Source organism: Convolutriloba macropyga, chromosome 4 (genome assembly GCF_964194025.1).
Source record: "Convolutriloba macropyga chromosome 4, txConMacr16.3, whole genome shotgun sequence".
NCBI lineage: Eukaryota > Metazoa > Xenacoelomorpha > Acoela > Convolutidae > Convolutriloba > Convolutriloba macropyga.
The window spans coordinates 44,305,320-44,322,368 of record NC_134471.1 but is presented as its reverse complement, the minus strand read 5'-3'; the positions used below and the strand labels follow the sequence as shown (position 1 = coordinate 44,322,368).

General features: G+C 36.5%; 1 protein-coding gene across 2 annotated transcripts in view; it reads left to right on the top strand.

Annotated features, from left to right (window-relative positions):
- LOC142337698 (GATOR1 complex protein DEPDC5-like) overlaps positions 1–17,049 on the top strand; it is a 186,920-nt gene that overhangs the window by 138,973 nt on the left and 30,898 nt on the right. For both annotated transcript variants that reach the window (XM_075387143.1, XM_075387144.1), the window contains 3 exons: positions 1,991–2,261; positions 7,250–7,529; positions 7,719–8,585. In XM_075387143.1, coding sequence (XP_075243258.1) covers positions 1,991–2,261; positions 7,250–7,529; positions 7,719–8,585 — 1,418 coding nt within the window. The remainder of the gene's footprint in view (positions 1–1,990; positions 2,262–7,249; positions 7,530–7,718; positions 8,586–17,049) is intronic.

The window sequence follows — 17,049 nt, the reverse complement described above, 5'->3', positions numbered from 1 at the left end:
CAAATTTGGTAACATTACTAATATACTCGGTATTGAAAATAGAAAATGCTTCATTGCGATCATCACACAAAAACAGTTCACTTTCGCTTTGACACAAGCCAGCCTCAAGAGAATTGAGGAAAGGTTGAACCTTAATGGGATCGTGAATAAATTTCATATCTTGGTATTGCTGAGATATTACTTTGTCATCATCTGTGTTAATAGACAATACACACATTATGGGATAATGATCTGCGATGTCTTGGTGGGACAAAACGGCTGACGAAATATCAGGAAGGTTTTGATATATAAAATGATCGGTAAGAGTAACCGAATGATCTGTTACTCTGGTGGCTTTATCGAACTCATTAAACAAAGCGAAAGCGTTTGAAACTCTAACATCCGAGTACTGTCTAGTGACTTGATTTTGGACTTTTGTATTGATGTTGAAATCACCGCAAATTACAAATGGTACATTGGCAGAAGTTTTATCTTGCAGATATTGATCAGGAGTATCAATAAAATCAACCTTATTTGTTCTCGGTCTATTATAGATGTCGAGAATTTTGAAAGAAAGATACTAAAATATAAATCAAGCGCAAATTTCTTCAAAAAATGTTTCAAAGGTTCTGATTGATGTGGCTCTACTTTGGACTTGAATCATCACTCCGCCGCCATATCTGTTTCTATGGTTAACTTGCACTTCATTATAGCCCGGAACAGCAAAAGTGTGTGATTCATCCTTGTTTTCTAAATGCGTTTCTGTTAAGCATGTAATAGCTGGTAACGAATGAAGTTCATAAATGAGAGCCTCCAGATCTTGTAATTTATTACTATTTGACCTTATGTTTAAATGCAAGATCGCGTTTGCTTTAGGAGTTACATTAACTGAGGGGTTTAAGTTATGGTTAGGTAAAGTTACAACATCTGTTTTAGAGATCGAGAATGATGAGAGGACACATAATTACGACGGGTTTGAGTTGGTACTGTTTTTAAAAATCCACGGAAACATTGCTTGACGTCAGCAAAGTTGCAATATAGGAAACATAGGAAACATCCTCCTTCGTACAGCCCATCAATTATGTATAATTTGTTGTCTATATTCCAGACAAAATGGATTGTTTCCTCACTGATTGACACTGACTTTATCCTACAATCTTGTTTCATGTTCATGAATGCCATTCGTGGGCCAGTGGTATCCTCCATGATGCTGATTTTTTCTGTATCTTTTTTTCTCAGTCAGTTGCTTTTTCTGCAGCAATTTTATCTTTAACGCTGTTCCAGCAAACACTACTGTGATTGCCCCTCGTCTTTTCGGAAGCCGATGAGCTGTAGAAATATCCTTGATGTCTACTTCTGTACCGAATTCATGAGCGATACTGACCACAGCATCCATCGTTTGTTCGTACGTTTCGCGATCTTTTTCGTCGATGTTGTAAATTTTCAGATTGTCACGCTTGTTGTATTGCTCAAGTATCTCAGCTTCGCACATTGCCTTAAGAGAAGATCTATCTTCCAAGTAATCCAGATTTTCTTGGTTTTCCTTTCGAATTGATTCAAATGATTTCGCAACAATATCTGTTCCCGGAGCTTCGAGTTGTTTTTGAATCTCATGCATGATTCCCGGGATAGCATTTTTGAGTAACTCTTGAATAATTTGCTGAATATTGGTATCCATGGCACTGGAATCCACTGCTCCCCTTCACTGATTGGACTGAGTTCCGCACGCGCCCTTTTTCCGCTTCTCGTCTGCATAGGTTTTTGTCCCTGATATCGGAAAGAAGGAAGAGAAGGAGTACCAGCCATGTAGGAATACGATTGATGCTGTTGTTGTTGAGATTAATCACTTCCACAACCATTCATTGGGTAGGCATTCATCATCTTAAACTATTTAATAAGTTTATCACAACAATTAGGCTAATAGGTGATAATTGGTCGATAGGTGCTTGATAATTTAGCATCCAATATTTAATTTTGAAAAATTGTTGGTGGCAGTAAAGAGGGTTTTTAGAGTGAGTCTTGATGTGAGATCCACCGCATCAGCAGCATCTGATACTGTTTCTCTATCCACCACTTCCTCAGTTGATTCACGTGACCAAAGCAGTTTCCTCAAGACTTCCGCCTCCAATACTCCTAATGTATCCGCTACCTCCACCCCAACCCCGGAAAAGAAGACTCTCTCTGAGAGGTCCAGAAAGAAATCCAGGCAGCAGACTCCGGGTTTGGAACTAGGATCGTCTGTCGGAACTATTGGTACAGCTACAGCCGGCAACAGTCCACATGCAAGTGTAATTGCTTAATCCCCGCCTCCCGTTACTAATAAGGCAAATTAAACCGCTCCATTATCATTATAGCTGAGAAGCTGTAAGCTGAGCGGAGCTATATTGCGGTGCTCTTAGTTTTTACGACTCGAAGAGTGGTATTGGTTTTAAGGTTTTTTTTTACCGGAAGTACTATTTTGTTCAAACGGCGTTTTGACCCAACAGCAAAAGTGAGTAAAATTGCCATGTGAAGTAATTTTTTTCTGATCAAGAGAAGTTATTTGATCATGCGCTGCGTTGAGTGAATGACTTTTCGTCTTTAAAAAGTGTTTAATAGCCGCCCTCATCTTCTCAGCCGGCTATTATTGCGCTCGTATTTTTTTTTACTTCGTCAAACTTTTTTTCGCTTTACCATTTTGCCGCTTTTTCGACATTTTGCGTGAAATCTTTTTGACTTCTCTAGGCTAGTTTCTCTCTTCTCTCATTCTGCTAAAAGTGAATTTGAACATCAGTTGCTAAGCAAAGCAATTCAAAATGAACAGAGTCGGTATAAAAAATTGAAGTCAGAAATAGAAACGGGATAAACCCATAAAGCCCAATTTTAGATGCCCGCTATTTGAACGTCGTTCCTATAAGTCTTAGTTACCACCTCTAAAGCTTATTGGTGTTGATAGTAGCCCCTGTAGCCTCTCTCTAAGAAATAGAAGTATGTTCAACTACGAAATGCCATCAAAATAAATCGGACTTAAAAAATATTTTTGTACAAAAATCTTTTTTTTTCAATATATTCTATTCGTTCAATCCCAATCATCCTTATTGGAATCAACGGCGGCTATTTTCCGGCAATCTGCCGGGTATGTTTTTTTGACAGAATGCCGTATATAGATAACCATTTTCACCCGTTTTTTCGTCCAATTTGCCCAGTTTTTTTCGCATATAATTTAGTTTTCTTTGTAGAAACAATTTTAAACAGAAGCTGTATTAATTTGTGAACTTTAAGAATTGATACCAAAGAGTTTTTATGAGTCTAATAATGCATTTTAATTTCTGAATGAGCACATGTTTCCCATTTTTTTTATTCATTTTTGGCTTTTTTAAATTTCGTCATTTTTGGATCTTTAAGCAGATTTTTTTTTCAAAACTAGAATGAAAATCATTGCATATGGCAATTAACCTTTGATATTTCATACAATAAATGCCTCATCATAATGTTAGTTTTTTTGTTTTAGAATTGTAAACATGCTTGCCCGATTTTGGCACTTTTTTGTCTAACTTTTGTTTTTTGTTTGTTTTTTTTTGAATTTAATTACAAGAAAAAGTCTCTTTGTGCACTGTCAGAGATCCTATTTTTCTTTTACTAATAACTGAATGGTTTTGTGGCGTTCGGTATTTGAAAATCTGCAATTTTTCATGAGTGCAATTATGAAAAATTTTTGAAAATGTTCTTCAATCTTTTAACTATGTTTCTACTCTTTAATCTATACAGGGGATAGCTGTATATAAGCTTTATAAGCTATGTCTTAAGCCAAGTAAGGGAATGTATTTTTTACTTCATTTTTTTAAGCATTGATTTTAAGCTGTCAAAAATCAGGGACTAGTCTGTTTTTTTGATATGGTTTTGTTTTTGTCCTTATTCTCCGCATTCTAGCGTGTATCGGTCTATCTTTTTCCTGAGCCCTATAGTTATAATCAGCTCTGCTTTTATCAGTTGTTAAAAATATTGATTTTAGCCTTTTGATAATGATTTTGATTTTATTTGCGCTTGATTTCATTTGACCGTTCGGCACTGAGAAATTGCTTGAAGACTGATAATTACTTTTGACTGATAATTACTTTCTACGAATGGTTTCTGGGTCTTAGATTTGGGGTCTTAGGGTTTTGATTTCAAACATTTTTCCCTTTGAATAGTATTCTGTTTCTCTTGTCTGTTTGTTGATTAATTTGAAGGTTTTCAAACTAGTTTGCTGATTTTTTTTTGCTATTTTGGCCCATTATATTCTTTTATTGAATTCATTGGTAATTGAATTAAAGCCTCATGCCTGTACGCTCTATAGAGGATGCAACTTTCTTTTGCTACAAAGTTTTCTCTTTCTCTGCAATTTACAAAATATAGACAAATTGTACAAAATTTTGTCTGATATTTTCTCCTTTTATTCGAAAATAAAGCTATTTGTGAGCTCAAGGCTTGGCTGGTATTTTGTGTTTGTATCACTTGTTTTCATGGCGTGAAATACTACATTGTAGGTTTTCGTTTGAACTACATTGTTCACTTGTACTACATAGAAAATAAATTGAAGTTAACTGATTTTTCATGTTAATTTTTTCTGGCAAATTTTCTTTTGTTCTTTGACTTAGGACTGTTGGTTTTTTTCTCTGAATTGATGCCTGCTGGAAGGAGATACTAGTTATTTTAAATGCGAGTTTGTTTGGAGGATATGATTTTGAGTCGTTTCCGAAATTTTTCATGCTTTGTTTTTTGTTTTGTCGTCTGACGCTCTTTTTTGTTTCACATTTGTTAACACAGCAAAGCTGAAAACGTCAAATTTTCTGAGTTATTTCTTCCTCTCACTAATGCCGTTTGCGTGCGTGACGTCGTTCTCATTCTTTCTCTAGCAATGGTTTTACGATCATTTGCGTGATTAGATTTTGATCATACGTGACGTACCTCATTTAATAAAATGATTTTTGCGCTTTAAAACTTAAGTTTAATCAGAATTAATTTAAGGTCAAAGGAACTTGTATCTGCAGTGAGGGTTCCTGATAAAAAGCTTCTGCGGAATGAATATTAGCAAGCTTTATTGGTTAATCGCCAAATGTTTTTGTATCTAGCTTTTTGAGCGGCGTCGATTTCTTTTTCAATTTAGATTTATCTGTTTTTATCTGTATTATGCGGCACGGTCTATTCTTCCGCAGCTGTTCCGGCAATCTGCTGGCTATGTTCTTGAAAGTATAATGATTCTCTATAATTATGATTCTCTCCCAGAAGCCGCATAGTGGGTGTTGATAGGGGCCACGCCAAAACGAAAAGTGATTCTTTATAACTGCTCTCGGACGAAGTTTGAAGCAATTATTGTAAACTTATTGGTCTTTTTTATGCAAAATTTTCACGTGACAGCTTTGAATTTTCGAGTGAATTTTGCGCCTTTGACTTTTGTTTCGCGTAAGCTAAATTTCTCTCTCATTCACAATTTTAAGCAGCTGGACTCAAGTGGTGGCAGTTCACCGAGAAATTGGTGTCATTTTTTTACTTTAAATTTTTATGGTTTTGGTGGTGTATAATAACCTCTAACGACGCCATTAGAAGCATTAGAAACCCTCGTAGTAATTGATTACCTAAAATGCACGTACGCCAAATGATACTCGGAATGAAGCAGGCTCCAAAAGATTAGAGCTCCCACTAGTCGTTCGAGAGTAATTCTTCCGACGTCAGTCGTTTTTGTTTAGATTTTGGGAATTGAGGTTTTTTTAAAAATTTTTTTGGTGCTTTGACAGGCACTTCAACGTTTTAGGACTCAATTTTCCGCTGTAACTTGATCTTATCTCACTCACTGTTTCGAGTGAATGGAATTGAATTTGGAATTCATTCAAAGCGTTTGCGCCACGTAATAAACACAGTTTGCACCATATAGCATAAAAAAGCTAAATCAAATGAAGCTTCACAACCCGAAAATCCATTAGGAACTAATAGAGTTGGGGACATTAGGAACTAATATAGTTGGCTATAACAGTTTTTAATTGCTCTCGAATCAAATTATTATTGAAGACGTGTTGGTTTGGTTTGTTTTACGAGGCAAAAAGTATTAGTTTTCAACAGGTTTTTTTTAGCTGAAGCAAGTTTGTTCATGAATTCTTTCTTTCCGAACCTTTACCTCTGTTTTTGAAAACTGACTTCTGCTTTTGAACATTGGACCTGAACAGTAGCATAGTTTAATTTATAGGAGTTAGAAACTGCTGGTAGCATTCATGGAGTAAAGCTCATTTTATGAAGTGTTGATCTCATAACAGTCCCCACGCTTAACTCTATCCCCACCTAACCCCACATCTACCCTCATCCCTACTTACCCCTGCCTACACCCCTCCTCAACATTTCGATAATTCTGAAATAGTTAGTGTGAAATAAGAGCTTTATTGCACGACTCTTCGGTATTCTACTGGTATCCTACCAGTAGAAGCAAGTTTTTTCATGGTTTGTCATAAAGTTAGTCTTTTAGCTGAAGCAAGTTTGTTCATGATTTGATTTTTTGACGTTTGTTTTTGAACTTTGACTTCTGTTTTAGAATGTTGAATTCTGTTTTTTAACAATGGACTTTAACAATAGTTTAATTACTGATTTTACTGCTTTTTTCACCGGCTCATTCGAGTCTTTCCCGGTATTCTACCGGCTGCAATTTTATGCCAAATTTTCGCTTGACCGTTTTAACTTTTTGAGTTACTTTTACGCCCGTGACTTTTTTGTTTTGCGTGATCTAAATTTCGTTCTCATTTACAATTTTAAGCGGCTGAACTCAAGTGGCGGTGGTTCACTACAAAAATTCAAATGAAAAGTGCGCCAAATTGGTGTCATTTTTTCACTTTAAATTTTTTTAATGGTTATGGTGGTTAATAATACCCTCTAATGACGTCATTTGAAGCCCCCCCCCCCCCCCCACCCTCAGTGAATTTATTTTCCCCAGGCCTACTGAAGCAGGCTGCAATGGATTCGAGCTCGTTATGTTTATTAGAATAAATACTAATGCTATTAGCATTGATATTTTCTCCGATTTAGAGGCTGAGTTCACTGTATTTATCAAGCTTTATTGGAACTGCTGACGGAAGTAGAACACTTTTTGCACTTAAACTATTCACTGACCTGTTTAAGTCACAACGACGAACAGGTGCCAACGTTGGTTGTTTTTTGGCAATCCCGACTTTAAGTATACGACTGAACTGTTCTCTACAATTTGGCTCATTAGCCTTAATCGATTATGGTGAATTTATTAGAGTGATGGGTTAAGAGCTGTAGCTTGTAGGTGTCTATGTCTGTCCACCCACTCATAACAATTCATTCGCCTGATGACATCTTTCTTGAATTTCTGGTGAAAAGTGGACATGTGGCCACATCCTTCGACTTCTTCCAGTCATCCTCTTTTGCGTCACTAGCTTGTCCTCAGTCGTTTGCTTCTACTACAAGTGAACAACAACAACAGTCGGCTAATCCATCTTCTGATGTCCCTTCCGTCTCTTTCCTATCAGTGGACGCAGTCAGATGGGCTCTCAAGTTCCTTCATCGACAGCCCACTCAACAGGAAGGTATGAACACTCACCACCGACGTGTTCTCGTCCATGATAAATATGGGTGGGATACATTCTAATGTCTTCTTTGTGAAATGCAAAATAAGTTTTAATTCTAATGACGTTCGGATCTCAACAATTGGATATAAAGTTTCTCTTAACAGATTCTAAAATATCAGTGTAAATTGATTGTGCTGTGATGTTTAGTGATGGACAAGTTCCAGAGCTTACTGGACAAAGGTGTCATTTACCCAACTGTCATCCTAACAGACTATGTGCTCTCAGATAGGGAGGTGTACAGATTGCCCCCCAATTTAAGATACCTAGCTAATCATTTCTCACCTGGTTTCCTATTCTACACCATCAATCCTTTTCGTGGACTCCTTCCGGCGCCCAAGTTGTCTGGACAAGGTGAGAGAAACAAGAGTATTCTATTCAGCTGGAACTACCTGGAGATGATGACAGCCTGGTGTGAACAGAATTCGACATCAAACCAGTGGTACAGAATCAAAACAAAACTTGAAGATTTGCGTCAACTGAATAGTAGTTCATCTAAAGAGCTGAAGTCAAGCTTGAACTGGTTTACTAGCATTGAAATGTGTAAATTGATCACAACGCCTTATTGGAACTCGTTAGAAAGATTTATATCTAAAACTGACATAATCGGGAACGATGGAGAGAACTCAGGTGTAAAGAACTCGCAACAGGCATTGGACGATTATGTAGTAAAAGCCGATGACTCAAAACGGCAGTTAGCGCCTGCAATGGATGAAAGAAAAATTTTGGACCCAGACCTGAAACAAAATGAACTAATTGGTTCTGCATCAGATATAAACCAAGTGGAGACTAGCGAAGAGAGAGAATCGGGAATGACGAGGTCGCTCGAGACTTGGGGTGATATGCTGTTCCCTGTTGTTAAAGTGGCTTGCAAATCTGTGGATAGGAAGAGATGGAGTGAGCGGTATGAGTACTGCTACTGTGCTTACAATGCACTCTATCACCCACTAGCAGCATTCCAGATAGAGTTACAGTGGCTCACTGCCAGTGGACCTCTGCTCGCCAATATGATCAAAGGTACATTTCCTGGCTATCGGCCCGTTTTAGTCCTCAGGTTAATTAATTTATGTATTGATAATAAAGTTTACACATTGCATCATACTTACACGACTCGTTCAAAAATCAGATCTTAGGACACTTAGTATATGTATAATAATAATAATAATAATAACAATTTTCATGCATCAGCAATGTAAAGGGTAGCCGCTGCTCACGTCCTAATTGCCGCGAGTTTTGTTCCGCCCAGTTTGTTCAGTGGTTTCTTGTTTGGCTGACAGTGTCTTACGAATATGCCATCCAGATAAATATATTGAATGATTTTAACAGAAGTTAAATAGGTTCGTGGTGCGCTCTAGGAGCCAAATAAAATATTTGGTTTGGCTTGTTTTTGTCCGAAAGGGTTCGTTATAGGTTACAGTTGCTTGATTCTGTTGCTTTTGTCTATAAAAATATTGGTTTTGAATATATTAACAACAAATGAGTTATTGTCGACTTTGTACATTTGTATTGGTGCTGTCTTTTTGCAGTTCAAAGAAATTGAATTGTATTCGTGTGTTGTTTTTATTGCTGCGAAGCTGTGAGCTGAACGGAGCTATACCGGTGCTCTAGGTTTTTACGACTCGAAGAGGAGTATTTGTTTTCTTCAGGTTTTTTTAACCGTTTTTTCAATTTTTTAGTTTTTTCATCATGCTCTGCGTTCAGTGAATGATTTTTCGACTTTCAAAAGTCTTTTTGAGAGAATAGCTCATATAGATAACCGTTTTTGTCCATTTGCCTCAATTTCTTTCCTTGTTAATAGCCGCCCTCATCTTCTCAGCCGGCTATTATTGCGCTCGTATTTTTTTTTCACTTCGTCAAACTTTTTTTCGCTTTACCATTTTGCCGCTTTTTTTTACTTCTCTAGGCTAGTTTCTCTCTTCTCTCATTCTGCTTAAAGTGAATTTGAACATCAGTTGCTGAGCAAAGCAATTAAAAATGAACAGAGTCGGTATAAAAAATTGAAGTCAGAAATAGAAACGGGATAAACCCATAAAGCCCAATTTTAGATGCCCGCTATTTGAACGTCGTTCCTATAAGTCTTAGTTACCACCTCTAATGCTTATTGGTGTTGATAGTAGCCCATGTAGCCTCTCTCTAAGAAACAGAAGTATGTTCAACTAAGAAATGCCATCAAAATAAATCGGACTTAAAAAATATTTTTGTACAAAAATCTTTTTTTTTCAATATATTCTATTCGTTCAATCCCAATCATGTTTATTGGAATCAACGGCGGCTATTTTCCGGCAATCTGCCGGGTATGTTAATTAATAGCCGCCCTCATCTTCTCAGCCGGCTATTATAGCGCTCCTATTTTTACAATTCAAAGAATTTGAATTGTATTGGGGCGCTGTCTTTTTTTTAAGATCTGTTCACACATTTTCATGATTTTTGAAGTCAAATTGGAGTAGTGATTTTGGTCACGCCGAAACAGGAAGTGGAGCGAAAAAGCGAGAGGTTTTGTGGCGTGAAATTTTTTTGCTCTAAATTTAAAGTAGAGTGAGAAAACGGTGTTTGAACAAAAATTCGCTTTCTCGCTAGTGGTTTTTTGTTCACATGCGGCAATTTCACTTTGATTTTTATATTTTTTTCGATTTTTTGGATCGGATTTTTTTTCTAAATGGTTTTTCACAATCAATTCATAGTCCGTGTTTGGTCTAGTTTTCTGTTTAGTCAGTGAAAATTCTTTGAATTGTACGTCAGGACTTGACCTGCTATGTTTTTTTTACTTCGTCAAACTTTTTTTCGCTTTACCCATTTTGCTGCTTTTTCGACATTTTGCGTCATCTGCCGGGTATGTTTTGGTTTTTTGTATAAAGAGGCTTTAATCAATGCAGCATAAATATGTAGCTCTCTTAAATTGCCACAAAAAAGTTTTTGAGAGCATAATAAGTTTTGCGTTTTAAGTGCAAAATAGGCTCATATTTCTTTATTTTTTATTTAATTTTTTAAATTTTTGCATTAATTTCTTTATTTTTGCATCTTTGAAAGAACATTTTTCAAGCAACTAAGTGTATTTGACAACTTCCTCTTGACAATTCATGCATTAGGCACTTCTATTTAACGTAGTCTTTTTTATATAGAATTTTACGTGTACTAATTCAGTTTTGGTCTGATTTTTCAGTTTTCAGTTGTTCTTTTTAATCTTGATACTAGAAAGTCTTTTTGTGCATGGGCAAGGATAGTAATTTTCTCTTATTAATAACTTTGACTGTTTTTTAGTGTTTGTGAATTATGTGAATTGATATTAGGCTAGGTTCTCAATAAATGTTTTTTTTATAGCTGCGAAGCTGTAAGCTGAGCGTAGCTATATTGCGGTGCTCTTGGTTTTTTTTTTGCTTCGTCGTCTGACGCTCTTTTTTCGTTTTACATTTGTTCACACAGCAAAGCTGAAAAAGTCAAATAATCTGAATGACTTCTTCCTCTCACTAACAGCATTTGCGCGCGTGACGTCATTTCTCACTCGCTTTAGCGGAGGTTTTTAGGTTATTTGCGTGATTAGATTTTGATCATACGTGACTTACCTCACTCAATAAAATGACTTCTGCACTTTAAAACTTGAGTTTAATTTGAATTTGTTTCAGGTCAAAGGAACTCATATGTGCAGTAAAGGTCCCTAATAAGAGGCTTCTGTGGAATGAATGTAACAAGCTTTATTAATTAATCGCTGAAAGTTTTTTAGCCTAGTTTTTTGAGCGGAGTCGATTTTTTTTCAATTTAGATCTGTATCTGTTTCTATCTCTATTATATGGCACGCAGGTCTATTCTTTCGCAGCTATTCCGGCAATCTGCCGGCTATGTTTTTGCTTTTGAGGTGCTTTTGGTTTTTGCTTTTTTTTGCTCTGTTCCTTCTGTTTTTTTTTTCAAGATTATTTAGATTTTACAATAGTTCTGAATTAATTTTGTCTGCTATCTTCCAACAGCAGAAAAATTTTATTTTTGTCCTAATTCTCAAGTGCTCTGACGCAAAAAGAAATTGTTTAGTGTTTTTTGGGTCCTCTGAATTTCACCTGCCTTATCCCTTCCGATTTGGTCTTATTTGGAGAATTAATTGCGGAGCTCGGAGTATTTTTCAAAAATAATCGTTAGTTATTTTGTGACGCTCTCCGCAGCTTTCAACGTCGGGCAGCTTTCAACGTTAACAGATGTTTTTGGTAATATGAAATTTGCGGTACGAAGATATCACACTGAGTGTCTTCTGTGAAAATCTTGTCTCTAGATTTACATTTTTGAGTCTCTTTTCTGATCCTTAAATGATGTATTCCCTGTTTTAATGTTAGCTAGTTTCAATTATGTCAATGCTCAAATCTTTCGCGTTTTGAGGTATAGTTTTTTAACCAAATTTTTCTTCAAATCATGTGCGGTAGAGAAGAACTCTTCTACGATAAAACAATGGTGTTGGCTGTAGTTACAGCTTTACTTGTGAAGTTCCGTAGATTCGAGTTGCTTCCGCCCATGTTCTTGTTTCGTCGTCTGACGCTCTTTTTTCGTTTTACATTTGTTCACACAGCAAAGCTGAAAGTCTAATTTTTCGAATGGTTTCTCCCTCTCGCTAACGGCATTAGCGCGCTTGTTGTGATTTCTCACGGTATTCATCTAAAGTTGTTAGGTTATTTGCGTGATTAGATTTTGATCATACGTGACTTACCTCACTCAATAAAATGACGTTTGCACTTTGAAGTTTAATTTGTATTAGTTTTAGGTCGAAGGAATTCATATGTGTAATTTAAGTCACTAATGAAAGGTTTCTGCAGAATGAATTTAACAAGCTCTTTAATTTATCGCTGAATGTCTAATTATAGCTTTTTGAGCGGCGTCGATAAATTTTTAAACTTACCTCTATCTGTTTCTATCCTTATTATACGGCACCCAAGTCTATTGCTTTCACAGTTTTTCCGTCAATCTGTCGGCTATGTTTCACATTTCAAGGAATTTGAATTCTATTGGGGTGCTGTCGTTTTTTGTTTGCAATTTGTCTCCAGCGATTATTCTTGCGACCATTTGACGTCATTTTTTCAATAACTTTTACCCCTCAGCAACTGTTTTTGTGTGAGTGACGGAATTTCTAACTGTTTTCAGACCGTAATTAGATTTGATCACTTTTGACGTGCCAAAAATGACCTCTACAAGCTCGAGTTAATGAAGGGCAACGAACTACTACCTGCATAGGCCTCGGAATAATTTGTCGAAAGCAAAATGGTCTTAGTTTCTCCTGTCACGTGTTTTAATCTTTTCCATACTTTAGCATTTGGTGATTGGCTCAACAGGTCTCTGCCGAGTCTTTTCAAAGACCAACATAATTGTCCATTGGAGTTTCTAAGAAGAAGTAAAAAAAAGTTATAGCATAGATGTTCAGTTCGGCAACCAAGTTTCCTATTTTGTTGATTATTTTTTAGAATTTGAAGAAAATTGTGTGGGTTAATTTTTTGCAGCATAAAGGTGCATTGTTTAATGGGAACCATATGTAAGATTATTCTGTCTTGCGTCCGCTGGAAAGCTTTGTTGCTGTGAGCATGAATGTGACAGTAATAGTGGTCGGAGATTTTTGTTCAAACGCACATCTGAGTGTCTACGTTTTTTCTTATCATTTAGGTTTACCTTTACTTATTTGTAGATCTGCTGTTTTTTTGTTGAAGATGAAATTTTCGCGAATCAAGAGGAGTATTGGAGACGAAGGAAATTAGCTTCAATTTTTTGGAGGGAATTTCGACGCAGGAAATGAAACGCGTGAAAAATTTCAAGTTGATTGAACGCTGAACAAAATTGACGAGCGGAGCTAAAAGAGCGGTTTTCGTTCATACCACTGTTTTGGAGAGACCGAGAAATTGACGCGTGAAAAATTCTAAACGAGCAATTTTTTTCTTTACATGCGGCTTTTTGAATAGTTTTCAGTTTGATTTTTTTGGTTGAGAGGTTGGATTATGATATTTTATTAACTTTTGGTTTGTGTTGACAGAGGTTTGAAGCTTTCTGGTAGTTAATTTGTGTTTTATGCTAGTTTGGAGGTTTTTATGCTAGTTTGGAGGTTATGCTAGTTCACTCCTATTACTTAAGAGTGTTTAGATACCAAGTGATTGCTGAGATACCAAGTGAAGTTTAGGAAATATGAGAAATTTTATTAAGCTGTAAGCTGAGCGAAGCTGTAAGTCTTTTCTCTCTCTCTCTCTCTCTTTCTTTCTCTCTCTCTCTCTCATTCTCTAGCAAATGTTTTTACGTGATTAGATTTTGATCATACGTGACTTACCTCACTCAATAAAATGACTTTTGCCCTTTAAAACTTAAGATTAATTTGAATTAAATTAAGGTGAAAGGAACTCATATTTGTAATAAATTTTCCCAATGAAAGGACTTCTGCGCAATGAATTTTAACAAGCTTTATTAATTTTTGCTGAATGTTTTTTACATAGCTTTTTGAGCGGCGTTGATACCTTTTCCAGCTCATATCTGTCTGTTTCTATCTCTACTATATGGCACGCAAGTCTATTCTTTCGCAGCTATTCCGACAATCTGCAGGCTAAATTACTAGTTTTCTGTTTTTGTTGTTCTTCCTTTTTTTCTTCGATCCTGTACAAGTTTCTTAAGACCCCCAATTTGTCTTTTGAGCATTCTGTCACTCTTATTTGCTTGAAGGAAATTATCCTTGGTTTTGTGTGCCCTGGTAATATTGGAAGATTAGTTTATTTTCTCTAATTTTTAAATTCAAGTTGTTCTTAAGAGCTTCTTTCTTTAATAGCCGCACAGTGTGATAGCTGGTGCTATTATTGGCCTTCTCTTCGTTTTTTTTGTCAAGATTTTTGTTACGACCATATGACGTCATAACCACTTCAAATCTGCTTTTTGTTCATTCGTTTATGCAATCTCAACTGAAGTGCGTGACGTCATTTTTTGCGTTTAGTGGAGCGAGTTTTGTTCCTTTGCGTGATTAAATTTTTGGTCACACGTGACTTACCTCGCTCTCAAAAATGACTTCCTCTTTTTGAAATTGACTTTTATTTACTTTAATTCAAAGAGATAAGGTCAAGTGAATGTGTGTCACTCTACTCTAAATGAAGGTTATTTGAGAGCAGCTAATACAGGCAGCAATAACATACAGATTGGTAATCAAAATGTAACATCTCAGCCTTCAATGAACAGACTAGTTTTTTTGGTCTGTCTTTTTTACTGTTTTTTAGACTGCAGATCTACAAAGCTATTGCGGCTATTTTCTGGCAATCTGCCAGCTATGTTCATGAATTGACTTCAAATGTTATATAATTTCGCATGGGTGATTTCAGTTTTTAGTATGTATTAATTATTTGACACGGTAGTGTTTGTTTAGCAGAGACGGCTCTTCGAGGCGTTTTCGGAATTCTTCTGGATATGTTTTCTTAAGATTCGTTCACATGGTGTCATAATTTTTGAAGTCAAATTGAGCTGATGATTTCTGTCACGCTGAAACATGAAGTTACCTTTTCTTGTCAATGAGAAGTCAAATTGGAGTTGTGATCATAGTCACGCTGAAGTAGTAAGAGGACCTAATATTGAGTAATTGTAAGGCATGATTTTTCAAAGTGCTCTTTAAATTTAGCTGAGAGAATGCTGTTTACACATGTTTTCGGTTCTCCAGAGCAGGTTTTGTTTCACGCGCAACCATTTAGCTGCACTTGTGTAAACCCCTCAAAAGGCAGCGAATGGTTTTCAAAGTCTTTGACGCTATTTGCCATTAAAATGATTGTTTTTGGATTTTGCCTGTTTTTGTCGTTCTTTTTGTTGTTTTGTTTAGTCTCATCAATGGCTCTATTGAGGTATGTTTAATTTATTTTACCGATTTGAGCTGAAGTTAATGGTTTTAACGACATTGACACTAACTGTTTTCGAAACAGTAATAGCGATTGTCTGGTTTTCCATCTCTTGTTGATCCTTTTTGTTCGGTAACTTAATGTCATAATGCACAGCTATGAGTGGCTCTCCTATGAGTCCCATTTTTGGCAATTTAAAGGTTTTCTCCATTTTCTCCCTTTATAGTTTTCTGTTGTTCTGTTACCTAATCTCAATAATTATCGTTGTCATTGTTTTTAAGGCATATTTAAGTTTATCTAGTATTTAAAATTAAAAGCTGCAGTTTTAACGACTTTGACACGACGGGTTTCCGAAAGTTATTCGAGACTTTTTGGGTGTTCTTATTTGCTCTCCAAATAGGCATAATTGGATCTATATAATGGTTTAGGTTTATAGCTAATAGTTGTTTTCAACAATTTTTGAGCTTTCATTTGTTGCCAGCTTATTGCTGCTACCTTTGTTGAGTGCTCCGTCAATTGTTTTCATTAAAGTTGATATATTTTCTCTATTAGTAGATAGTGGAATAGATGTTGAAAAGTTCAAGTTTTATTTGCGTATTTCGTTGAATTTGATGCCATTTTTTTTCAATGACATTCGTAAATATTGTTTTTTTTGCAAAATTTCGTTTGTGTTGTCGTTCTGTTTCGTCAGCAGTGGTTTTCTACAAAGTTGGTGTTTGCTATAAATTCTCTGTAAAAGTCTTTTGAGGTTGGCTTGTTGGGAGTAATAACTTAGATAGAACTATTTTCCCGAAAAGTAATAAAATAAGTTTGAATTTTCTGATGTTTGTAGCGTTTTGTTTACTTACGTGGATGTCTTGGTTTTTTTACAACTCGAAGTGGCGTATTGAGATTCTACAGATTTTTTTTTAGCAGAAAGCAAGTTTGTTCATGACTTGAATTTTGACTTCTTTATGTTCGAGCATTTACTTCCGTTTTTGATTGTTGACTTCTGTTTTCGAACATTGGACTTTAACAGTAGCTTCGTTTGTAATGTATAGTAATTAGGAACTGCTGGTAATGTTCAAGGTGAAGAGGTCATTTTGAGATTTTTTGTTCCTATATAAATCACCCCTAATTATCTAAACTACACCACACAAACCCCCCCCCCCCCCCCCCCACCACCCACGCACCCCCCTCCCCAACTTACCCCCACCTACCCCTACCGCCTCCCTTCACCTAGCTACCCCCCCCCACCTACCCCCTCCCCCCCAACTACCCCAGCACTACGCACCTCCCCAGCCTATCTACCCATCTACCTACCCCCCCCCCCACCTACCCCCCAAACTACCCCCTCCCTTCACCTAACTACCCCACCTACCCCCACAACTACCCCAGCACTACCCACCTCCACAACCTATCTACCCACCCACCCCACCTAGCTCCCCCCGCACCTAAAAAATTGTCGGCGTTTTTAAAACACTTTAATGTGGTGTTGGGCTACTTTTGTTTTTTTCTCTTGTCTATTTTGATGTTCTGATTTCGGTAAGGTTAGGTTAGAGATTATAATGAACGACGATTCGAAGCGTTTCCGGTATTCTACCGGCTATGTTATTGTTATCGTAGTCTGCTCTTTCAAGGAGGCTGATATTGCTGGTTGTCTTCGAATGCTTTATTTCTTGACTTGT